Here is a 27635-nt window from a genome sequence, read left to right as displayed (position 1 = left end):
TCCGGGACAAGTAGTAGATTTGAAAATTCAACTAGTCACTCCCCTTTCACATACACCAGATAATTCGTGTTAATGCAAATAATGCATGCGTATACCCCGTAACTTTTACGGACTTATTTAGTATTCTACTGCTTCTATTCAATCTCTATATGACACTCAATGTAGGAACAAACTAGGAATAAACCAAGATAATACAAGGATTACAAGCTTAATCTCCAACAGAAACCTAATTAATGAACACTATCCTTGCAACACACAACTGAAAGTATAATTGACAGTTCATTGTGCTTATTGTTTTAAGACGGGAAGTCATCACCGAGGCTCAGACTTTCGAATGCTGAATTGTCCTACCAAAATAAGACAGTTGAATGCGAAGCATATCGACAAAAACAAACATGAATGCTTAAGCAGTTCCATAATACAGAATGAATTACTCTTTATTATTGCCAGAAATGGGTAACAAAAGGAAAACAAGCATTGCAGTTACATTACAAGGGCGATTACTGAAATCAATAGTTTACTTCGACTGGCTCAAAGCCTTTGTCAATGGAAGCAACCACAGCATCAATTACAAGTTGAGTTTTCCGACTAATAGTAGGCCATTTCTTCTCTGGAGCTAGACCATGGTGTTTTATGCCATAAACCAAAGCTGAAAACTCTTTAACCATAAGAGCTTCCTGGGTAAGATCCGTAGTAACAATGTGCTCACTCGGTTTTTGATTCCATTCCAAATCTTTGTCAGTGAACCAAGCTTCAGAGACTGTTGAGAAAGAGGCATCCACTTCTTTATATGGAATAATGAAATCATTCACTTGCAAGGTGCCTTTGGTGCCAATAGCGGTTATATCCATGGTTAAGTTGGAGAGAAAAGAGCAGTGGAAGGTGGCTACTTTGCCATCTTCCCAGTGCAAGGAAGCATCGCAGGATAACAACACCCCAGCAGAGTTTTTAATAGGAAACCTTAAAGCAGTCACATATTTAGGAAGTTCGTAATTTGCAGCCCACAGACTTGCCCTGATGCAGTACCAGCCAGCATCACCTAGGGCACCAAGAGCATCGAGATCGGGCTTTACCCGGATGTCATTTTCAAGGAAGTCCTCATCAGCAGAAAAGGTGAAGGATGATTGCACCTGTAAAATGTGGGCCGATAATGAGAATAGAGCTTCTGAAAGATCACAACAATGTATTGACAAAGCACTCAAAACAAAAATTAGGACGCCAGCCAATTGAACCAAAAATTTATGGTGAATGTATAAATTTTCTTATGATATCCATACTTTAGACCATATAGTCTTCCAGAGTATAGAATGCTAAAAGGTTTCCTCAGTTCTTTTTGGCACTCAGGAGAGCCTAAATTATTGTCACTGGTCCCACAACTAGGATTCACTCAATATTATCTTCAATCAAATTCACCCAACCTTCAGTAGAATCTGAATTAACAGTAATACAAGTAAATTTTCAGTACCTCAGCTAGTCCCAAAAGACTATCTTTGTAACAAGATTAACCCAATTACCTCCTGTAATTCACATACGTAAATGGAAAGTGTTTTCTGATCTATCATAATAGAAAGAGATCATGAGAAGGATCCCCTGGAACTGAAAAGAGTTGAGAAACATCTATTGATGTTGTCTAATTTCACAAAAAAGACAAGGGAATCTTTCCTGGCTCTCTTTTAGTCATCCCATCATTGTTCATCACAGGGGCTTTTACGGCTAATTTCCCTTATCCTTTTGTTTGCATCCTTTTTTAACATACTATAACATCCTACACTTTTACTAAACAATAGTTGAATGAAGTTCAATCATGGCATCTAATCCTAGACTTCACGTAGTATATTCAGGCTCTGACCTATGAGCTCTCATAGTCACACTCACCAGCTATGAGATACAACACATGAGATACCAGTTTCAACAAATAGTAGGAAGTCTCAAACAAAAGATGTAATCCCAGCCTTAGTTGGATGCTCACCTTTTTTTAAAACAGGGCCAATACTTCACAATTTCACGTATCTTATGTAAAGAGCTCATTGACACGGTGGAGTTTTGATGAATCAATTCAGCACCTATCTTTTAACTTTTCAATGCTTATGCAAATCAAGGAGAAGTATAAATTACATTTAGTGATTATTATAATCTCTTCATTAATTTTTTGGATAAGATAAAATAAGTTAAAAGAAAATAAAACAAACAGACCCTAAGTTAGATGAAAGAATGAATCCGCAGCTAATACATGCTCAACAAGCCTCAAAAAACATTTTGCCATCAGCTAGACCTAGTATTTTTGGGGACACATGCCACCTCATTTTATCTAAATGCATTTTCTGTAATTATTTTTTTCCTAACTTTTTTTCCATGACTCTTTTTCCTGGTCTTTTAATTAGAACCATTAATTGATCTGATGATGAATTAATAAATGAATATTGGTATAAGCTGAAGCATTGGTATAACAAATTGTGCAGGTAACTCTTATTTTTCCTCCGATGCTACAATCTTAATCTACTTTTAGGGTATTTTTTGTTGTAATAAATCTTTCATCACTTCCCCTGGGCTGAGAATTAATTCAATTCTCAGCCCAGGTAAGCGTAAATGCCTAACACAGTATGATCAACATTTCAATTTTAGAATTCTAGCAAAAAGGCTAGACATAACATTCGATTTTAAATACAAATTCACCACAGCATTAAGACACAATCAATCAATCAAAGACTTAATTCCATACAGCATTAAGCCACAACAAAGTTATTTTGGTAGACAGTCTAGAAACAAACAACCAAGAGGCCCAGAAGAAGATACACTATTAACAGAAGTTAGGAAGAACACACACTAAGATAGAAACAAGAAATAATTTACATACATCCATCCCAAACAGCCAAGATAGAAAGTCCCCCAAGTATAGAAGGGAATTAGAGTTAGAATCAATCTCATTGGCACCTATGCTAGGATGCACTTCTTCTAAATCACTACCTTATAATGAAATTTGCAATTATCATCCTTTCCCGTACATGCAACAGACAAGCTCCAATATTGTACACTATCTAAACATCTAGCAATCAACCAACATACGATGATTCACCTCCAAGCTTTCAGCAAAAATCCTCACAAGGTTTATTAAAGTAAGCCTAAGCTTGACAGGTAGTAAGCTTTGAAGATTAACCTTTTGTCCTAGTTTTTAGAGGAATGGGCCCTGGGATACTAAAAAACAGCAATATAATCAAATTACAAGTCTGATGAGCAAGGTTCTCTGACTTTTTATGAAAAACACCGTTAAGAAGATTCTTGTATATGACGTACATTACATTGCTGGTAAGTGGCAACTTGTAAATGAGTTTCAAGTCTTTCAACAAAAAATAGCATGCCTTCATAGTACATCCAGCAAAATAACCTCTGTTTTGAACGGGCGATGTGGAGGCCAATGGAAGAAAGGTAAAGAAAAGGCATGTAATTTCTTAATGAATACTTGGAGTTGGGACGGAGGAGCAACAATACAATAAAATGGCATGCCTTTAATGAAAGAAGGGATACTTCAGATGCAACTTAAGTAAGCCTTCTTTAGTGTTCCTTGTCTTACCCTTTTCGAAGAATAGTATACTAGACTTTTGCTAATGCAAAATTGAGAACATAGTCACCACAACAGCATTAACCATTCGAACAAATCCGCAAACAAATCATTCCTCATTAGCAACCAAAGCCTAACCAATCTAATTCTCTAGATGTATTCAAACTTCAAACCTTGGGGAATTGGATACCATTGCATGACCAACATCTTAAAATCTAAAATTTTGAACTGCTGACAAAGTGAATGAGAAGGATGTCAATTGGTCAGTTGTCCTCAAACAAACAAATTGTCCTCATTCGATCCACAACAAACACAAATTTGAATAATGTAACATCAGTAGCCAACTAACCTACCTACAGAACACAAACTCTTCATTCCACACAAGATTTTTATATATCTTCAAACATTAAAACCCTTCTTCCACAATATTACTAATTCTAAGTTTTCAACCAAACTTACTATTTCATTTAACATGCTTAAAATAACCCCAAACTTCACTATAATATTCTTACAACCAAATCAAGTAATAAAACCAATATCACAAAGTATAATTTGATATTAAACAATCCAATTTTCACCCATTTTCTTAAAGTAATCTCAAGTTATGATTGATTAATCTAAATATACCCTTTTAGCCTATCTATTCAATAACATGGATTAAACAGGACAATTACAAAATAGAAATATGGCCTATTGTTTAACGAAAACTACTACAACAACAAAGAAACTATCAATCACAAAAAACTTACCGCCTTAAGTTGACCAAAACGTTGAGAATCCCTCAAAAATTCCCCCATAATCTTAGTCCTAGGATGATGCATCCACATAGTCCCATCCATAAATTGAACCCCATTTGACTGACAAGCCTTCAAAATCACATCCAATTCCTTAACATTCAAAGCAGGAGGTTTCTCAACAAGAATATGCTTCTTCTTCTCCGCAGCACGAACCACCCAATAAAGATGGAGGCTAGTGGGCAAGGGTACATAAAGGGCATCCACTTCTGGGTCATCGAGAACTTCATCGTAGCTTCCGTAAATCTTGGTGGAAGAAGGGAAGCCATTGGCGGCCGCGTAAGTTCGAGCTTTCTCGATTGAGCGGCTGCCAATGGCGTAGAGGGTGGAGTTTGGGGAGTGGAGGATGGCACGAGATACTTTGCGGGCTATGTCTGCGCAGCCTAGGATGCCGAAGCGAATGGTGGTGGATTGATGAGGTTCCGCCATTGATGAATGATGGAGGAGTTACAGAGAAAGAGTGAATGGTATTGAATTGTTGAGAAAGCGCCAGAATCAGGATATTCTTGTTTGTTTTCAGTAGATTAGGAGGTTCTATACCGTTCATATGTGTCATATCAACGGCACTACCACGTCATTATCAATACTCCCGCCGTTAATTAGTGTTATTTATTCATTTACATATATCGATGTAACAATTCAAACAAGAATTAATCGGGGAAGAGCTAAGAATCCAAATACATAAATATAACAATTCGGCATATTCTCGATTCGTTGTCTCATACAACTTTTTGAATGGATTCGTCGTTGCTTCGCATTTTTGCGAGAAAGTAAATTCTTATGCTGATTCCGTTACCCGAATCCGAGCCACAATCAATAGTAGCCCCTTTCTTTCGAACCGGAGACCAACTTAAGCACAAATAAAACCTTGTCTTTCGAAAAATATCGAAAAAATCTTGTCTTTCAAAGGAGATAAACTCTTTCTTTCGAGAGAGACGATATTGTAATCTAAAACAAAAGGCTTAAAAGTAAATAAAGATTGGGGCTTTCCACCGGTGAAATCCGATGGAAGCCCCTTTAAAATTGACAATGGAGACTAGGTTTAGGAGAGAAAAGGGAGAAAAGGAGGCTAGGTTTTTTTTTTTTTTTTTTTTTTGTGTAATGAGCTCATCGCTTCTATCGATGTAAATCTTTTAATTATAAAGCTATTTAATCACACACTAGCAAAAATTATACTCCCTCCGTCCCAAAATGATAGTCCCTTATGGGCAAAAATTACGGGAATTAAGAAACTTAGGCCTTTTTGGCATCATTTTTTGTTTTTAGTTTCCTGTTTTTTTTAAAACTAAAAACCAAAAACAGGAAACAAGAAAAAGGTGTTTCCACTTTTTTATTGTCAGTTTTCAAAATTATTATGATTTTAATAAGTTTAAATAATTTTTGATTCATTATGTGATATATATCATATACTTTTATACAACAAAGAACCAAAAAACAGAAAACCACAGCAATGTCAAACGAACCCTTAAATAAAAGTAGTAAAATTAGATTGAAAAGATAAATTTACATTGGGTATAGGGATGGCAACAGGTTGGATCTGGACAGGGTCCGGATGGACCCGGATCCAGATCCGTTTTCGTATATAGGATCCAGATCCGACCCGGATCCGTCGGGTCCAGAAAATGAAGACCCGGATCCGGATCCATCGGGTCCAACGGATCCGGGTCCAAAACGGGTCCAATATATTTTGCCTAATTTTTTTGCAATAAATGTAATGTTCGGGTCAAAAAATTTATTTCAAACTTACGTTGTTGGTTATTAAGTTCAACCCCAAATTAACCAACTTATAGACTCATATTTTGAATTAAAATTATAAACAACAAAAAAATACGATGTTACATATGAACTAGTGAAAAAACAACGATAATGTATATAATATGAGCATCCAAAATTCATCTCTTGAAAGGGTTAATCTTTATCATTACTAACATTATCAACATTTTTAATAAAGAAAAAATAATTTTAGTTTTTTTTAAATAGGAAAAATAAAAAAAACGGGTCCACGGATCTGGATCCGGGTCTAGGGTCCAGACCCAGATCCAAATTCGTTTTTGTCAGCAAGACCCGGATCCGTCGGGTCCAAAATTTTAAGACCCAAACGGATTTGGATCCACGGATCCTGGTCGGGTCCAGATCCATTGCCATCCCTAATTGGGTATGTAAAATAGTAGAGAGATAAAGTAATAAAAGTACATTGAAAAACAAAATTTACATGGAAAAGTTAAATTTGCAAAAATATTGTTGCAATTGGAGGGAATTTGATAAAAAAAATTGATATTAATGATACTTGAAAAAAACAAATGGGACTATCAATTTGGGACTAAAAATAGACCATAAGGGACTATCATTTAGGGACTCAGGGAGTAAAAATTAGATATTAATAAAGTATTTATTGAGACAACTAAAATTAGATCTCATATGACTATATTTGTTCTTATATATATATAGAGAAATTTAGAAAATTTCCATTAAATTTTAATAGTTAAAAGAGATTCTAAATCTAAATAACAAAATGAAATGGAGGGAGTAAATTTTTTTCAATTTCTCACTCTAATTTACAATACCTGATGCATTTCCCATTTCGTCTGTCCCAATTAGACCTGGCAATCCTGACCCGAACCCGATGATCCGACCCGAATAACCCGACCCATGACCCGAAATTAACCCGAAAACATTGATCCGAAACCCGAAATTGACCCGACCCGATGTAGAGTTGACCCGACCTTGACCCGAAACCCGAAGTTGACCCGAACCGATTATACCTGACCCAAAGTTGACCCGATACCCAAATTGACTCGACCCGAAATTGACCCGACCCAAAATGGCTTGACCCAAATTTGACCCGATACCCGAAATAACTCGACCCGAAGTGACCCGACCCGAAATTAACCTGATACCCGAAATGACCCAACCCTAATTGACCTGATAACCGAATCGACCTCGCCTGAATTCAACCCGAATTAATTGACTCGAACATACCCAAAACCTAAACTAACCCGAACTAAAACTACCTTATATGCAAAATGACCTAAATCTATTTAAGCCTGTACTACATGTGTGACCCAAACTAAAACTACCTTATACGCAAAATGAGCTAGTCACGTTGAATAGTCTGTTAAGATTCAACTATTTTATTTGTATACTCATTGATAATTACAAAATATATGTCAAAGTTTTGCACGCATCTGCATTATTGCATAAATATCCAATGAAAATGGAGTACGTAAATAAAAACAAAGGGAGTATTATAAATAATAATAATAATTGTTAGCAGGTTAGGTATGAAACTAGTTCTTAGGTGGTTGGGTATGGTCTCCTTCCTTTCTCTTTCTCTTTCTCTTGTTGTGTTGCCAAAGCGGGTACATAAGTTCTCAAAAACTCAACACATTGGGAAACGTGTTGTTGCTCACATCTTCATTAGGATTGATTTTGATGTAGCTAGAGGAGTAGGGGCTCATATTGTATCTTGGCTTCCCAGTAATTGTTTGTAAGTTGTATGACTTTTTCTATTTTTGATATATAATAATAATAATGATGATGATGATGATGATGATGATATTAACACAAACAACTATATTTTTAGTAAAAAAAATAATAATAATTAATCCGTATAAAAATTACAAATATACTATTTTAAGCTTAATTGCTTGACTCAAAATATCAACCCGAAATGACCTGACCTAAAGTCGACCCGACCCGAACTTGTCCCAACTCGAACTTGACCCGATACATGGACTCAAAAACTGACCCGACTCGAAATGACCCGACCCGACCCAAAGTTGACCCGATACCTGACCCGACCCGATAATTTATTGACCCGAACTTGACCCGAAACCCGAAATGACCCGGCCCGACCCAAACCCGACCCGAACATTTGCTAACTCGAATTTGACCTGACCCGGAATGACCCGACCCATACCCGACCCGAATGACCCGGTTGCCAAGTCTAGTCCCAATTGACACGTTACTAAATATGAAATGAGACCGTTAATAAAAAAATATTTTCCAATTTGAGACCGCAAACTCCAAATCCTAATTAAATCTCACATTCCCGCTTATGTTTCTTACTACATAAAAATGCAAAAGTAGAGATGGAAATATCCAGTGGGTTACCCACTTACCCAGTCCACCCATCTTATTGGATGGGTGAAAAACCCGATTTAAAGGAATGATAGGCGGATGAAGGATTAACGGATGCGGGTGACGGATCGGATTCGGGTGGACAAATTTCACCCATCACCCGACCCGTTAATCCATCCATCACCCGAATATTAAAAAAAATAAAAGAAAGAAAGAAAGAAAGAAAAGAATACTGACTATTAAATTGAAAAAAAAAATGTATTCAGTACTCAGTAGACACGCCTCCTCCCCTCTTTTTCTCTCTCCTCCTCCCCTCTCTCTCCTCCATTATAGCATACTATGAGTTTTCCATTGAAGCGGTTTCACAGATTTCGCATCTATCAAAGTCGCGGAGGGTCTTCTTCACAATTTACTCTCGAACCCTCAAATACACCCAGAATTCCCAAAACTCCATTTATATATCTATATCTTAATTTTCTGGGTTTATTGAGAATGCAAAATTAAAGAATATTTCAATATTGTAATTCCTAAGCAAGGCAAACTACGATGGCCTCCATTCTTAAGATATATTCTTGACTTTTTGTTGCTATTTTTGCCTTGTTCATTCGAATTTAATTCGAATTTTTTGCTTGTTCTTAGGTTTAATTTCATGAATTTGCTGCTTGTTTTTATGGTTTATATACATGAATCATATATTTTCTTGATTTCTGTCCTTTTTCACGAATTTGCCACAATTTTTTTTGTTAATTTATGGTTTTTAGGGTTCATATATATGTGAATTTTCTTGGGAAGAACTAAGAGTAATTTAATTTTTTTTTAATTTTATTAAATATCTAATTACCACCCGATCCATCCGTTTCACCCGTGGGTGATGGATGGATGGATTCGGGTGGATATATTGGCGGGTGGTGGATGGATCGGGTGGGGTGGATGGAGGCGGGTGGTGGTGCGAGTGATGCTCCACCCGCCCCAAACCCGATCCATCCATCTCTATACAAAAGAGAATCCTTTACACAATAAAAAAATGTTTTAAATTAACCTACTTATAGTTTTCTCTTAACCTACATGTCCACCGCAACGTCTCAAGTATCCTTGGACCGAGGGAGTATTAATTATTTGCAAGTTTACAACGATTATACATTTTTGGAATAATTGTAAACATACAAACACAAATTTATATTTAAGGCAGACTCACGTTAAATTATTGTAAGACTTGTTAAAGTTTCCCTAAAAAAATAAAGTTATCCTTAATATAATACCTTCCTCTGTCTTTATTTTTTTCCCATTTGACTTTTCATAGTCTCAAAAACGTGTCTAAGAACGCATATATCTTCTATAGCTTAATGGTATTTACGGTCAATATTTACAAAGTTTGACCCCAAAAAATGACAATAGGGCAAAAATAAAGGGACAAATGGCGTTAGGGCTGTATACCGGTCCAAAACCGGACCGGATTTGATTGGATCGGGACCTGAATCCTTGATTTTTAAGAACCGGAAACCGGACCTGAATTAACAGGTCCGGTTCCGGTCCAGACCTGAAAAATCAGGCCCGGTCCGGGTTTGGACCTCAATAGACTTGATTAATTGATTTTTTTCGTTTTTTTTAAATAATATAAAATTGTTGAGCTGTTTGGACCTATTTAGACCTGTTTGGACCTATTATGGACCAGTTTGGACCTGTTCATGCACCTGTTTAGACTTATTAAATTATAAAAAGTAGCTTTAATGGTTTCAGGTCCGGACCTGAAAATTCCGGGTTTAACCTGGACCGGACCTGAAACCTGGAATCCTTGAATTTCAAGGACCGGGACCGGACCTGAATCTACAGGTCAGGATCAGGTCAGGTCCCAACAGGTTCGGTTCAGGTCGGTTTTCAACCGGGCAAGTTTTTGTACACCTCTAAATGGAGTATAAATTTACCTTTTTTTTAAATTCTAACATAAATTACTTTTAGAAAAACACTTATAATATACTTCCTCCGTTTCTATTTAGTTGACACATTCAATTTAGGGACACATATTAAGGAGAGGAGAGAGAGTGAAAGAGAATGATAAAGCAAGTGGAGTACATTTAAAAGCAAGATATAAAACTTACGCAAAAAGGAAACATGTCATCTGAAAAAACGCTTCCTAAAAAGGAATACGTGTCAACTAATAAAAAACGAAGGTAAGTATTAGATTAATCATTTTAGCTTTTATTACATGTATTTATCATAAAGTACACATTTATATAAATTAAATTCGTCACAAATTAAAAATTACCCTCAAATGAGTAAAAATTATCATAAAAATGGTTAATGTTACCCTCAAATTGACCGTCTTTCAATAAAATTAACGTAGATCCGCATTATAGAAGACTTTTTTAAAGGCTCAAATTATCAAACGCAACAACTTATTTCCAATAAAAATACACACATTTCGTTGAATGCAAACAAACATTGTCTAAAACAAACATGAATGCATTATAGCACTTCAAATGTCTAAAAGAAAAACATAAGCACACAACAAAAGAACAACAAATTAAGCATTACACTTCCACATTTCAAGGGCAATATATGTTTGCCAATCAATAAACTACCTCGACTGGCTGACATCCTTCGTCAATAGAAGCCATCACAACATCAATTACAAGTTGTGTTTTCCTACTAATAGTAGGCCACATCTTCTCTGGTGCTGAATCGCGGTGTTTTACACCATCAACCAAAGCCGAAAACTCCTTTACCATAAGAGCTTCCTGAGGAAGATCTGTCCTCACAACATGCTCACTCGATTTGTGAGTCCATTCCAAGGCCTTATCAGTAAACCAAGTTTTGGATGCTGCTGAAAATGAAACCTGCAGGCGTAGCTCGAAGTGCGCCTACGTTAAAGCATGTGTGAATATGCTTGGCACTCTTAGGAAGTAGGAATTGACATATACGATTAGGGACAAGGAAAATAGGGAGCCGCCAACAAGTTTTAAAGGAACTTGTAAACCGTTCACGGATCATAAAAGGCAACCACGAATAAAGGGACAACGAAGGCAACAACGATTGACCCGTGAAGGTTACACCCCATTCATAATCCATGAGATTACTAACTCCACATGGTTCATAACCACGAAAGGAGGATCGAGGATGATGGTACGAAGTGAGTCATGGAGTCACATTCGCCCGTGTTGACCTCTACTCGATTCTTATAGTGAAAAATGATTCCTGCGATCTCAAAGGCATACAAACAAAGATTCAATTTGCTCCAATCTATTATGAAGCTAAATTGGTTGAACATTAATTCAACATATTATTCTAAAATATTACAAGATTAAAAAGGAACCTAAACCGGTTGTCCAAATTATCTTATTAGGCGTGATTTTCAATTACATATTCCCTTTAAACATGCAATATGGTGATCATAAAAATAATAGAATAAACATCAATATTGGAAGCAATTTAACCATAATATCGTTAGTCAAATTAAATATAAAATAACCTAATCATGATGCTAGCAATATTAAAATAAAATAAGAGTAATTAAATTAATTAATTACTCACATTCCGCGCGTTCCTTTAAATTGCTACATCATGAATAAACTGTTAGTAACTTCTATAAAAATATAAAGCAAATGAAATTAAATTAAATAAATGTAAATTTGATTTGGTCCAAACCCTCAGTTAATTATAACTTTCACGCCTTGGTTAAAGTATAGAATTTCGGGTATTGTATGGATTCCTTGGACTGCTTAGGGGAAGTATATATTATGGAAGAATAGAGAGGTTAGTGTTTAGGCTAAAGAGGGAGAAGAGAATTATTTTATGATCAAGCTTGTTGATTATTGAAAAAGGATTGATATGACCTCTATTTATAGAGAAAAAAAAAAGAAGGGTCGAAGAATTAAGATAAGATCCGAATTAAATCGGAATAAAACTCGATAGACAACAGTTTTTGCGATTTTTGTTTTTATCATATCTTTTGTTCCAGAAATCGGAATAAGATGAACAAGATATAGTTGGAAAGCTCTTGAAGTCTACTTTCTAACCCAATCAAAATAAGATTATAATATTTTGTAGAATAAAAGATATGGACGAAATAGTGAGACAATGTCAGTTTTGGATAGAGTTTGACATTTTATTCATATCTTTTCCGTTATAGCTTGGAATTGATATTATAATATATCATTGGAAAGATAATTTCAAGGGCTATCCAACCATATAAAATAAAAATATGATGCACGAAAATAATATCTGTCTATCTTTGAACGTTTTTCAATTCGGATATAAATAGAATTTTCAAAAAGAAAAAGTTTTATTCAATTTCAAACTCGTTAATCTTATCTTTTCAAAAAGGATAATTAAGATATTTTAGAAACTTATAGAAGCTTCTAATTAATCCTAATTGGTTTAGGAATTGGATTAAATAATTTGGACCCTCCACATGATCATTGGGTCGTAGGTAAGGTGGGATTAGGTTCGGTTTGGGCTCAGTTTAATATTTTGGCCATAACTTATTCGTTATAAATCGGATTTGGGCTTATAATATATCGTTGGAAAGCTCTTTTAAAGCCCCATCCAAATATTCAATCGTTGGACCCAGATTATGGACCAAAATAAACTGTATCAAACGTTTTTATAAAAAGGACACGAAATGAATGATTTTAAAGGACACGAAATGAATTATTTTGGGTTTAAAGGCACGAAAAGAGGTTATGAAATGAAAATATGGATTTAAGCACTCTAAGATTAAATACTCAACCCGACCAATAATGGCGGTGAAAGGTTATTCATCACCGGGTTTGGTTTTGGGGAGACATTTTTAGATGTCTACAAAACCTCTGCAGCATTATAGGGAATAATGAAATCATTCACATGTAAGGTCCCATTTGTTCCAACAGCTGTTATATCCATGGTTAAGTTTGCAAGAAAAGAACAATGAAAGGTGGCTATTTTGCCATCCTCCCAACACATACAAGCATCACAGGATAATATGACACCTGCATCATTTGTAACCGGGTTCCTTAGAGCAGTCACGGATTTAGGCAGTTCTTAGTTTGCAGCCCACAGACTCGCTCTGATACAGTACCAACCTGCATCACCCAGAGCACCAAGAGAATCAAGACCAGGTTGCACCCGAATATTGTTGCGAAGGAAATCGTCGTTAGCCATGAAGGTGAAAATTGAGTGTACCTGTCAAAAGTTGAGACAATGTTAAATTGAGAATAGTTTCTGAAATACTAGGACTTATGATTTAGCACTGTCTAGAAGTAGGGGTGGCAATCCGGGTCAACAGGTTGAGTTCGGGTCAATTTTGTGTTATTGATAAACGGGTCTGGGCCACACCCGTCACAACTGTCCACTTTATACGACTAAGGAGGTTCCACCTCAAAACCATATGGCTTTTGTATTGCTTGATTATTATTCATCAATAGGTTGAGTATTTATACAAAACCTATGCTCATAAGATAGGAAACAATCTTCCCAAAAGATATACCATATATCCTAATGATATATTCACTAAATAATATCTTAACATAAAATAAACCTAAATATATTATTCTCTTAAATGATATTTACGGAAAATATATCACATATATATTTTCCGATATCTCATATGTCTAACACCCTCCCGCAATCGTAACGGCAGTAACGCGAACGTTGCGATTGGAAATTCTTCACTTTGTTGAAGCCGAGATGCACACTCTTGTGATGTCGCCTTCATTTTTTTTTTCTTTCTTCTTTTTCAACGATAAGAACGTTCATTTTTTTGAAATCATCAGTCATCAATCAAACAGGAACGCCATTCTTTTCGAACCTGTAAATATAACAATTTTTTGTTTTTCTAGAGCAAAACCGAGCTCCAATCAAATATTGGTTTTTCAGAGTAAACCACACTCTAATCTTTTAGTGGTCTTTCAGAGTAAACCACACTCAAATCTTTTACTGGTCTTTCAGAGTAAACCAAACTCAAATCTCTTGGTGTTTTAAGAGTAAACCAAACTCATATCAAAAGGAGCAAAATCATGCTCGAATCAACTCACAAACCTTGTCTCACGGTACAAGGAGAACCAAATATATCTTGTCTCACGACACAAGAGAGCCGATTTGTTTTCATAGGTCTAAGCTTAGACCCTCAATCACCTCGTCAATCCACAAACTCACAAAAAATCTCATGATTAATTTGAGCAAGCAGCACAAACCACAAGCTAGTCTCAATAGAACAAAAGTCACACATGATCAATTTATAAAGATTCATGCATTAAACAAGATCCTTTAATATTTGGGGTGGGGGGGGGGGGAAATAATTATTGTTGGATAATAGTTCATCCCACCGGTGGGTTTAATATTCTAACCCACCGGCACGGGGGAAAATTTTGTGAACACTCCCAAGATCTAACCCGCTCTGATACCATGATAAACGGGTCTGGGCCACACCCGTCACAACTGTCCACTTTATACGACTAAGGAGGTTCCAGCTCAAAACCATATGGCTTTTGTATTGCTTGATTATTATTCATTAATAGGTTGAGTATTTATACAAAACCTATGCTCATAAGATAGGAAACAATCTTCTCAAAAGATATACCATATATCCTAATGATATATTCACTAAATAATATCTTAACATAAAATAAACCTAAATATATTATTCTCTTAAATGATATTTACGGAAAATATATCACACATATATTTTTCGATATCTCATATGTCTAACAGTTATGCTTAGAAAATATTGAAAATAGTGTAAAATTTAATATTATTATAAAATATGAAATTTGGGTAAAATTGGGTCGAATTCAGATTGTTCGGGTTTGGGTTTCTCTCAATAACTTCAGGCCGGGTTAGGGATTTCAAGCCTTATCTAGAAGCCTGTCAAACACATTACTGCAGGAAACAAACTGTAAGGAAAAGAGATCAAATAATGATGATTGTTGAAATGGATTTATTATGCAAATGAGATCAAAGAATAACAAATTTTGTGAGACTAGAAATTATGCAAATGAGTAACTCAAGTAACCCCTAACTGAGTAACTTGAGTAATCCCGACAACTCGAGTAACCCCTGATTGAGTAACTTGAGTAACCCTAGCAACTCGAGTAACCCTTCACTGAGAATCTAGAGTAACTTCGGCAACTCGAGTAACCCTTAGCTTGCCACACAGTACAACAGGTCGCATACAAAAAATTGTGCACTTTAATTTACTCCACGCACTTGCAATAAAGTACCACCTTGATTAGTTTTTACTTGTAGCAAAGGAGTATTATTTGTAAACAAAAAATTCTGTTATTGCAAGTCTCAACTAAAAATTAATGAAGGTAGTAATACACCGAAAAAAATTACTTTCTTTATTTCAAAATAATTTCAGTTAAATTTAACTTCCCACTACTTTGTACTTCGAGTGTCAAAACTTGACCTGATTGACCCAATCTAATTCAAACCGATAAAAAAAGATAATCAATCCAAATTTTGACTCACATATACACAAATTAGCATGACTTATATTTGAAAAAGATTCGAGCCGAGCCAAGCCGACCTTACCAAACATGACCCGAACACTTCGAATTAACACCTCTACTACATGCTACGTTTATAGCTTGAAACTATTATATAAAGTTTTAAACAAAATATCTAAATAAATAAATAAAAATCATATACTGCTTTTTTTCAAACAAAAAAAATTGTTACACTCGATTTTGCAAATTTATGGAGCCACAAGTGGGGATCTAAAAAAATCAGGGAAAGCATTTAGCTTGCTAATAGTTTTCCATTTATATTCAAATAATACAACAAAAGTAGAATTTCAAAAAGTCAAATGTACCAATTATTTTACAACTAGATCCAAGGTATTAGAAGAAAGCTTACAGTCTTAAGCTGGCCAAAATGCTGAGAATCAGCTAAAAACTCCGCCATAACCTTAGTCCTAGGGTGATGCACCTACATTGTACCATCCATAAATTGAACCCCATTTGACTCACAAGCACTCAAAATAACATCCAACTCTTTAACATTCAAAGCAGGAGGTTTCTCAACAAGCACATGCTTCTTCTTCTCCGCGGCACGAACCACCCATTGAAGGTGCAAGCTAGTCGGCAAAGGCACGTACACCGCGTCAACATCGGGGTCCCCGAGAACTTCTTCGTAGCTTCCGTAGATCTTAGTGGAAGGGAGGAAGTCATTGGCAGCCGCGTAAGCTCGAGCTTTTTCTATAGAGCGGCTGCCAATGGCGTAAAGGGTGGAGTTAGGAGAGAGTGTTATGGCACGAGAGACTTTTCGGGCTATTTCGGCACAGCCTAGGATGCCGAAGCGGATGGTGGTGGGTTGATGAGATTCAGCCATTGATGAATGTATGTAGAATGAAGAGTAGAGCTTTTCTATGAGTGAGAGCGGTTAGCTTATTTATGCACGTTTTCTTATCATGTAGTGGTTAGGAAGAAAAACAATTTAAAATAGTGGGGTCATTTCTATGTTTGGAAGTGTGTGAATCTGCCAATTTTATGCTATAACTATAAATAGAGTAGGACCAAAGATTCTACAATGATTTTATATCGAGTAATATTTTAATCTTAGTCGTCTTTTTAATATAAAATCTCAATCGTTTTTAATTTGAGATATTTACTAAACCACAGGTCAAAAATTAGACTTCGGTCAAAAATTAGACTTCGGTGAGTCTGGCCCTATCCTAACCCTATTAGATTAATAGGGTCGAGTAGGGTCTTAAAATTTTAGACCCTAAGAGTTTAGGTAGGATTTGAGTACAACAACATCAAAGTCTTAGTCCATCGGCATAACAAAAAGAGTTCGAAAAAAATGAGTATTAAAAAAAAAAAAAAACCTTGGTATGGATTCGGGTATTACTATCCAATCTATGTTTATATGATATTTATAGCTAGCGATATTTATCAACAAATAAAGGGAAATTCTCAATAACGATAACCTCCAACTTGTGTAACACTAAAATGGTAACTCTCACTTTTTTCAATTATACAAAATGACCCTTATTAAAAAATTTATCCTATTAACGACATTAATGAATTTTATTTGATTAAAAAAAAAAAAATTAAACAACCCAACTGTAGACACTCATTTGTGTCTCCCCAAAACCAAATCCGGTGATGAGTACCTTTCACGTCGAATCATAATCGAATGAAGTGAAAGTGTGGAAAGTCTAGTGTTGCGGATAGTTTTAATTTCTTTTCTCTTCTCTATATTTTTGAAAACTTATTTTAAGAAAACAGTCAATCCATTTTGGTTGGTTCATGATATGGGTACAATAATAGTGTAGTTGGATGGGGCTTGAAAAGATCTTTCCAACGATATATTATAAGCCCAATTCCGATGAATATTGAGGAAGTTATGGCCAATTTACTGAACTGGGCCCGGTTTGAGCCTTATATACGGCCCAATGATCTAAGGGAGGGCCTAATATAGATTTATCATTCCTAATGCAATTAGGAATGATTTTAGTTTTCTAGATTCTTCTTGAAGGTTCTTTTCATTCCTAATTCAATTAGCATTGATAAATTGACTTGTGTTGACTTTTCAGAGTTTTAATCAAAATCAAAGAACATTTTTGAGGAAGATACGATTTTATCCTCCTGTACGACAATTTTTATCTGATTTTAAGAAAACGTGTGAATTTCCAAATCAGCGCCAAACGCCAGCTGTAGCGCCTGGCGCTAGCATTGGCGCCTGTCGCTACTGTTGGCGCCTGACGCCAATAGCCAGCGTTGGCGCTAACTAACGTGTGTATTTTGTTATTAGAAAGAGGTACAAGACATCAAAGTAAGTATTTTAATGGTTTTTATTGATGTTATGATGTAGAAATCATGTTTAAGTTGTTATTATGATATTCCTAGTATCATGTCTAGGGTAACTTTAATATTAAATATGATTGTTACAATGCCTTTTATGTTCTTCCTAATATTTACGATTGTTAGTGTCATGTTAGGGTTAAAGCTTTGATTTTTAATGCTTAGTGACATGCTAGGGTTTGTTATTAATCTTGTTAGTATCATGCCTAGGATCTTGCTATTATTATTATTATGGTTTAACATGATTTATGATTATTAATTATGATTATGGTTATTATTTTGATGATTATTATGATTATTATTATTATGATTGGTTATTATTATGTTGCTTGATATATATTTATTTTTATTGCTTGATCACGCCTTTTATGCATGTTTAATGGGAATTGGTACTTATAATCACGCTTAATAAGATAATTAATAATCTTGTTTAGGGTTAATATGATTATAATTCAAGTGATCGCCAGTAATAGATTTATTTGTGCATTAATATTCAACCAACATAGATAAACAGGTTTAGGGTTAATCCTATTGATTGCATGTTAGTCAGAAAGCGCACACGAATACGATCAGAATAAAGTAGAGACCTATTATTAAGGCAGGTTCAATATCTTTTAGGTTGGATTTGTACCTTCATCCCTGAACCCTATTTGGTTCAAGACCTTATGGAGTTGACGATCTCTTGGATCGTTAAGGGGTGTAACCTTCACCTCTTGAACGGTTACAAGTTCCTAAAAAACTTGTTGGCGACTCTTTTGTTCTATTTTCTTCCCTTTTGGACGCCACCGTACTTTAGTGTATGATCACAGTGGGGTTCAAGCTAAGGATTAATGCTTGAAATATTCCCTACAGTTTTTGGCGACTCCACTGGGGAGGATTTCTATTTTAATTCCTGAATTTGTTTCGACAATGATTTAGAATAAGTGGATGAGACTCGAAAAGTTCTAAGTATTTCATGTGTGTAATTTTGATTAACATTATTGTCATATGCATAAAAAAGATCTCATTGGAAAGACCATCCGTAATGAGTTAAAAACATAGGATTTTATACGTAGGAAATTTGAGAAATATCTTTCACAACTAGGACCGAAATAACACTGCGCGAAACTGGAAAATTTTATCGAGCACAGAAAGCTGCTAAGGCATGTAGGAATTAGCGTCGGCGACCAGAGCATTGGCGCTAGACTTCTAACTGTAGCGCCAGACGACAGGCTTGTCACCAGGCGCTACAGTTAGAACCTGGTGCCAAGCTCTGTTTGCTGGCGCCAAATTCCTCCAATACCGAGCCAGAAATATGCGTTCTAATTTCGACCAATTTTTCGTATTGTTTGCTCGATCCTACTTCCCGATTAATAAATTAGGCAAAGTTCTTTAAGCCATTAATTTATTAATTGTTTGCTCGATCCTACATATGGACATAACCCTCTAGGAATTCATGCTCCATCTACCTGATTGAACGCTCTGAGCAACAAAGTGTACATCCGAGAATGTTGAATTCACCAAACCATGGAAGCGAGTTTTTTCTAAAACTCGCGGTCATCCACTCGCGCCAACCCTTCACGGTTAGGCTTCCGCGCGGTGCATCCGGACAATTAACGATGGACCCTCTATTGACTAAACCATATCCCAAACTTTAGAGAACTAGAGCCATGGTTAGGTTGCAAACTCATTGCATCATGTCGTGCCTACTTGACTAATTGTGCATTAATTATTGTGCATATATTTTATGTTTCTCTTAACCGTTTGTTTGACTTGTGTTGAGATTTAATAAATTAATGGCTTAAAGAACTTTGGGTAATTAATTAATTAATAAATTAATATGAATCAATAAAGTCTAATATTTTAATCAGAATTGACCTAGTACAACTTTAGGCATTCCCCTGTTGATTAATAACACCGAAAACAGTCCCAGATTGAAGCTCCAGCATTAGCACCAAAGTTTGAACTGTAGCACCACTCTGTGGAGTGTGGCGCCTGGCGACAACTCTATCGTCTGGCGCTACACCACTCAGTGCGACGCCGGTCCTGTTGTTTTGCCGACAGTTCGGATTATTGCTCGAGTCATCACCTAGTGTCTAATTAACCAGTTTGCTAATTAATTCGGTTTAATTTCGCTGTCAATAACACCTTGTTAAGTCATTAATTGAGTCTAGTCACATAGTCTAGCCATATGGTCATGACACGAGTCTTAACATATCACCTACACTCACTAGTCTTAGCACGCACTTTGAGTATATATATCACCATGACTATGTCTTAGGTCCATGCATGAGTCGGTCTTTCCGTCATTTAAGTTGGGGTACATCCTATTCCTAATTCTTCATATCCCTCCATCTACATCATTTTTCTTCACATTCTATTCCAATCTTTCTTCACTTCCTCCATCCATTGCATATTGAATAAAGTTTGAGTCAAATAATTAACAATGAATATCCCCAAATTCCTTTTCCACAATACTTGGTCGAGGAGAGAAGGACGATTAATCAAGGACAACCTCTTTATTCAAGTCTCACTTTTTGATAAACCAATCCGTCAAAAGAGGAAAGCTAAAAAGATAATGGCAAGTCAAGAAGAGGTCAATGAACTTAGGAATCAATTGAATGATGTGACTGAGGTGTTAAAGGCTTTAACCCTCAAAATTGACGACCCTGTGAAGCAACAACAAATGACCTTCATGCAAGAAAGTTTGAGCAAGCTATCTAGTGACTATAAATTACAGGACATTAGTTCACAAGGGGTCTCGCTGGACAAGGAACTTCTTCCGCATACGTTCAACGCCACTGACATCCCTAAATTCAAGGCAACAGATAACCCTTACTTTCATCTAAGAGCTTTTGAAACTATAATGAGCATTAAGGGTATCGATAAGAAGGTTTTCCCCTCTCTGTTCCCACTATCTCTCGAGACCGTTTGCCAGCAGTGGTTCTTTTCCCTTGACAAAGAGAAAACCTCTTCTTGGGAATCCATAGCAAACGCTTTCATAGATAGATATAAGTGCAACATTCAAGACGAGATGGACCATAGACAACTCGAGATGTTAAAACAAAAAGAAAACGAAGGGTTCACTTCTTTCTTCAATAAATGGAGGGAAATTTCCGCTAAGATGATTGAGGCGCCCGCTGAAAAAGAATCTGTGAGGATGTTTATCAAGAATATCCAAGAGAAGTATTCGAAGCATTTAAAATATCAACAAAATCTGAATACTTTCAAGGCCGTTTATGACATTGGAATTGAAATCGAAGATGACCTTGCAAAACAAAAAACTACTAACAATAGTAACCACAGTGGCTGGAAAGGAAAGAAGAACGACAATCCTTATTCTTCCGAAAATGCCCACTCTAGTAATAATGTTAGTACCTTTGACCATAATGGTGTATTAGCCATGGACAATCAAGGATCTAAAAAGAAACCCAGGAGAGAGTTCACACCCATTGGCATGACCAATGATGCTGCTTTTGATCGTCTCTATGACCGAGGGTTAATCAAACCTATTGGCCCTACCGAGGATCCAACACCAGAAAATCGATCTTCGAGATGGAATCCAAACTCCTATTGCAAGTACCATCGAGGAAACGGTCATACCACTGATGAATGCTACAGGTTTCAAAATCTCATTCAAGATCTCATAGAAGCAAACAAGATCCCATTGCCTCTAGCTAGCGAGGAGAGTGGGTGATGATGAAGCGAATGCCACAAGACAAGAGGCGAGCTTCAACGACGAGATTTCATGACATCAGTTTTTCTTTTTATTTATTTATCCTTTCCCCAATAAGTCTAGCATAGGCACCCTTTCTTTTCTCTTAGATTAATTTTGTAGTTTCTTTCTTTTCCCTTTTAATAATATGAGCATTTATTTCCTTACATATGATCATTTCATTACATTGCATTTAAAAAAAAAGGAAAACAAAATCCATGTCGAGCTAAGCACAAGGTATACCAATGATTTGAGGCACCTCTTGTAGCCACATCATATTACCTTTCACCCTTCAATTATACATCCTTTCTTCATAAACCACTTTGAGCCTCGTCTAACGATAAACCTTTCTTTTTTCAACCTACATCTACCTAACCTTGGGATGGGATGGTGTGTAACTTATGCAATTTCAAAAAGGCTTGAGTGATTTCAAAAGATTGAAATAGCAATAAAAAATAAAAATAAAAGTGTACAAAAGGGCAAGTGTTCCAATGTCTTTGATATGAAAATATCTTTGATAAGAACACGTCTCAGATTGCATCTCTGTCGAGTGCTCGGTACCGTGCCTGAGAAACATGAATGCCAAGTGAGTGATAGACTGCATGATTGGTATTGTCCACACTTATAAAAATGAAATAAACCTCAAGAATGAAAATACAAATATTCAAAAGCAAAGTTGCACACCTTGGGGGCTTATCTAGGGTCTTGTGCCTTTATCCCCTCCTTCTTCAAACCTTTAGCTTAACCACGTTACAACCCTTAAAAAGACCTTTTTGAGGTATACATACTTGTGCGAGGTTCGGCTAGAGCTACGTTCGGCCTGATTCCTAACGGATACGTAGGCAACCTCACATCGAGGCGCGACCGTAATAAAAATGCATTCATATTGACATTCACAATTGATCATATCAAGGGATCTCTGTGCTCATCCCTTTTCATTTAGAGCTAGACTTGGGGGCTTGATCCCTACATCATTAGCTTACCTAGCCTAAGAGTCACCACCATTTGACTCTTTTTAAAAAAACAATATATCTTCCCACACACTTAGCTCTTGCGGCCTAACTTTAGTGTCACTATCACACACCGCAAACATACATGACCAAATATACTTCCCTTAGGAACCCTTTGTCATGGAATTTTAGCACAATGCTGAAGCATACCTTGTCATATCAACATTACTCATCAATCATAATTGTCATTGCATCACGAAGTATGAAGTGCTTAGCCTCCGTGCCTAAGTTACCCAAATGCTTTCATTATTGAGTCAACCATTGAGATAGCCTAGGGTGGATTAATCCTTTCACCTTGAGAGATAGTATCAAACAACATTTGACTAAGCTCATTCAACATGCACCCTCAAAACTTCGATTCTTTTTCGCGTCTTTCTTTTTCGGGAGAAAGTCGGTACCCTCCACAAAAATGACGGAAAATTTTTGCTTTTTTGCATTTTCGAGTCGCACAATCATAACACTATGCACACACGCGTCATGAGTCACACGTGTCATTTCATTTCGAGTCGAGTCAACCTCGAGTCAGTACCAGAGAGTTAAGTTCATACCTTGAGTCGTGTCAAATCAATGAGTCAAGCGACATTAAACCTTAGTTCAACCCTAAGATAATTAGAGAAATTGGCAAACTTCTGTAGTAAAAAATAAATACATGCGCAGCAGAATAGGGAAGACCCTACTCCAGCGCCAGATGACAACATCTAGCGTATGGAAACAGATTTCAGCGCTTGGCGCTAGATCTCAGCGTCTGGTGGCAGAGTCAATTCTTGGTGCCAGAGATATTTCAGCAGTGACAGAGCTCGAAACCTCTCAGAAAGGTGTTTTCGACTTCATACATCAATTTCGGGTTGCTTGTTTAAAGCGCCTTAGAATTGGCTCATCACGGAGACACCGACGTACTGGTTTTAGCGGAAGCAAAGTTCAGGCGATCTTTAGAGATCGGAAAGCGTTAGTCTTCTTCGGAATATTATCGCAACAAACGTTCAAGTATCGAAGCTCTTTTGTTCAGAGAAGCGTGGACATTTCCTTCGAAGCTCTTTTGTTCAGAGACGCGTGGACATATCATTCAAGCTCTATTGTTCAGAGACGCGTGGACATATCATTCAAGCTCTATTGTTCAGAGACGCGTGGACATATCATCAAAGCTCTATTGTTCAGAGACGCATGAACATTTCCCATCAAGCTCTTTTGCTCTAGAGACGCGTGGGCATATTATTCAAGCTCTTTGTTCAGAGACGCGTGGACATATATTCAAAAGCTCTTTTGCTCTAGAGATGCGTGGGCATCCTATTTTCAAGCTCTATTGTTCAGAGACGCGTGAACATTTCCATCAAGCTCTTTCTCTAGAGACGCACGGGCATGTCATCAAAGCTCTTTTGCTCCAGAGGCGCGTGGACATATTAAAAAGAAGAAGCTCTTTGTTCAGAGGCGCGTGGACATATCCAAAAAAAAGGAAGAAGCTCTTTGTTCAGAGGCGCGTGAACATATCAAAAGAATATAAAAAAGAAGCTCTTTATTCAGAGACGAGTGAACATCAAAACAACAAGATGGCGTTCCATAGATTGTGGAAAGTTGTCAAAAAGGAACTGAAGGTGATTTCAGGCGAAGTCATCTTCGATAGTATTCCCTTGGACGTGGAGTATTATCATAGCGGAAGAGGATTGTTCCAAGCGAAGCAATCTTCTATAGTGTTCCCTTGGACGTGGAATATTGTCAAAGCGGAGGAGGTCGTTTCAAGTGAAGCAATCTTCAATATTGGAAGCAGTTACAAGCGTAGCAATTTTCAAGCGGGATGACATTCTCTTCTCATGAGGCCATCAAAACAACGACAAAGCAGCAGCAAATCGGTTACTTTCAGAGACGTGTGCTCGACGGTGCAATATACGCGTTTCTTAACTCTTTTATCTGTTTAACTAACGCTAGTTTGCAGGTATCGGCGTTACAAGAGTGGATTAGGATCGCAGAACGTTCTTAATCATTCTCCGTCCCTATCGATACTTTGACTTTTGTTTTCGAAACTTGCGTTTCTCCAAACTCATTCAAAGTGGGGGCTTCTGTAGACACCCATTTGTGTCTCCCCAAAACCAAACCCGATGATGAGTACCTTTCACGTCGAATCATAATCGAATGAAGTGAAAGTGTGGAAAGTCTAGTGTTGCGGATAGTTTTAATTTCTTTTCTCTTCTCTCTGTTTTTGAAAACTTATTTTAGGAAAACAGCCAATCCAGTTTGGTTAGTCCATGATATGGGTCCAATAATAGTGTAGTTGGATGGGGCTTGAAAAGAGCTTTCCAACGATATATTATAAGCCCAATTCCAATGAATATTGAGGAAGTTATGGCCAATTTACTGAACTGGGCCTGGTTTGAGCCTTATATACGGCCTAATGATCTAGGGGAGGGCCTAATATAGAATTATCATTCCTAATGCAATTAGGAATGGTTTTAGTCTTCTTGATTCTTCTAAAAGGTTATTTTCATTCCTAATTCAATTAACATTGATAAATTGACTTTTGTTGACATTTCAGAGTTTTAATTAAAATCAAAGAACAGTTTGGAGGAAGATACGATTTTATCCTCCTGTACGGCAATTTTTATCTGATTTTAAGAAAACGCGTGAATTTCTAGATCAGCGCCAAACGCCAGCAATAGCGCCTGGCGCTACGCTTGGCGCCTAGCGCCTGGCGCTACTGTTGGCGCCTGGCGCTACCGTTGGCGCCTGGCGCCAATAGTCAGCGTTGGCGCTAACTCGGTTTTTTGTGCGCTAGAACTCTATTTTTATATTTTATCTTTTTGGCTGATTTGCTTTATAAATAACGTCGTAAAAACTCCGTTTTTGATAACCAGTTCTCATCTAGAATCTATCAATTCTTACTTTCTCTCTTTCTCTCTCTCTCTTTTTCTAAACTAGCTTCTCTCAAATATAAAAAATTCCGCATTCATTAGATCTAGATACACCTAGCCATATTCAAAGTTGCCTTCGCCCTAGACGTGAAAGGTTTAATTTCTGAGGGTTTGGTCCCAAATCTCTATTTCAATTATTTGATTTAATTGTTGTTTATTATTTTCCTTGAAGTTACTAACGTGTGTATTTTGTTATTAGAAAGAGGTACGAGGCATCAAAGTAAGTATTTTAATGGTTTTTATTGATGTTATGATGTAGAAATCATGTTAAGGTTGTTATTATGATGTTCCTAGTATCATGTCTAGGGTAACTTTAATATTAAATATGATTGTTACAATGCCTTTTATGTTCTTCCTAATATTTACGATTGTTTGTATCATATTAGGGTTAAAGCTTTGATTTTTAATGCTTAGTGACATGCTAGGGTTTGTTATTAATCTTGTTAGTATCATGCCTAGGATCTTGCTATTATTATTATTATTATGGTTTAACATGATTTATGATTATTAATTATGATTATGGTTATTATTATGATGATTATTATGATTGGTTATTATTATGTTGCTTGATATATATTTATTTTTATTGCTTGATCACGCCTTTTATGCATGTTTAAAGGGAATTGGTACTTGTAATCACGCTTAATAAGATAATTAATAATCTTGTTTAGGGTTAATATGATTATAATTCAAGTGATCGCCAGTAATAGATTTATTTGTGCATTAATATTCAACCAACATAGATAAACAGGTTTAGGGATAATCCTATTGATTGCATGTTAGTCAGAAAGCACACATGGATACGATCAGAATAAAGTAGAGGCCTATTATTAGGGAAGGTTTAATCTCTTTTAGGTTGGATTTGTACCTTCATCCCCGAACCCTATTTGGTTCAAGACCTTATGGAGTTGACGATCTCTTGGATCGTTAAGGGGTGTAACCTTCACCTCGTGAACGGTTTACAAGTTCCTATAAAACTTTTTGGCGACTCTTTTGCTCTATTTTCTTCCCTTTTGGACGCCACTATACTTTAGTGTATGATCACAGTGGGGTTCAAGCTAGGGATTAATGCTTGAAATGTTTCCTACACCAACCATCTCCGACAACCTTCACCAGCCACCATCACCATCACCGTCTCCCAGCCACCACCACTACCTACGCCTTCACCTTAGCCTCACCTATTCGCCTCCACCAGCCCATCACCCGACCTCAACCCTCTTTCCTACCCTTTCTCTCTCTCTCCTTCGACCCACGACCCACACTAGGGTCACTTGCAGCACCACCCTCTCTTTCACCTCCGCCTAGACAGAACCCATATCCACAACCCAAACCATCTGTTTAGGGTTTAGACCAAGGTGGCGGTGGTTTGAAACCCTAACCCGAGCTGTTGCACCTTAGTCGAAACCCTAACCATTGTGGTCTGGTTTCGATCTAGGCGGAGAAGAAAGGGAGGGGAGTCGCGGTGGGAGGAGAGAAAGAGAGTGTCGTGGGACTTGGATATCGTCACCATCGGAGGGAGGATGGGCTGGTGTCAGTAGTGAAGAGGGGAGTGGTGACAATGGCTGGCAGATATATGGAGGTGGTGGCCTGATGTGGGTGGTTGGTTGGTGATTTTGTTTTTTTTTTTTTTTAAATACAAAAAAACCTAACCATAGTTAGTTTAAATTAACCATTTAGTGAAATAAGGTTATAAGTGAGAATAAATTTTTAATTGAGGTCATTTTGTATAATGAAAAAGAAAGAGGTTAATTACCATTTCAGTACTACATAAGTTGGGGGTTCCCATTGAGAATTTTCCATAAATAAATGATAATTAATAGTT

General features: G+C 36.7%; 1 protein-coding gene and 1 pseudogene across 1 annotated transcript; both read right to left on the bottom strand.

The window, feature by feature from the left end:
* Nucleotides 1-380: 380 nt before the first annotated feature.
* Nucleotides 381-4891, bottom strand: LOC110682810 (uncharacterized oxidoreductase At4g09670-like). Its single transcript, XM_021859155.1, has 2 exons — nt 4306-4891; nt 381-1130 (listed from the first exon to the last, which is right to left on the bottom strand). Exons 1-2 carry the CDS (start codon nt 4777-4779, stop codon nt 510-512), a joined length of 1095 nt encoding a protein of 364 aa, XP_021714847.1. The 5' UTR covers nt 4780-4891; the 3' UTR covers nt 381-509.
* A 6002-nt stretch (nt 4892-10893) lies between these two features.
* On the bottom strand, nt 10894-17404 carry LOC110682739 (annotated as a pseudogene).
* Nucleotides 17405-27635: the final 10231 nt, after the last annotated feature.

Source organism: Chenopodium quinoa, unplaced genomic scaffold (genome assembly GCF_001683475.1).
Source record: "Chenopodium quinoa cultivar QQ74 unplaced genomic scaffold, ASM168347v1, whole genome shotgun sequence".
Lineage (NCBI taxonomy): Eukaryota > Viridiplantae > Streptophyta > Magnoliopsida > Caryophyllales > Amaranthaceae > Chenopodium > Chenopodium quinoa.
The sequence above is the reverse complement of the archived record's forward strand: the minus strand, read 5'-3'. Positions and strand labels throughout refer to the sequence as shown.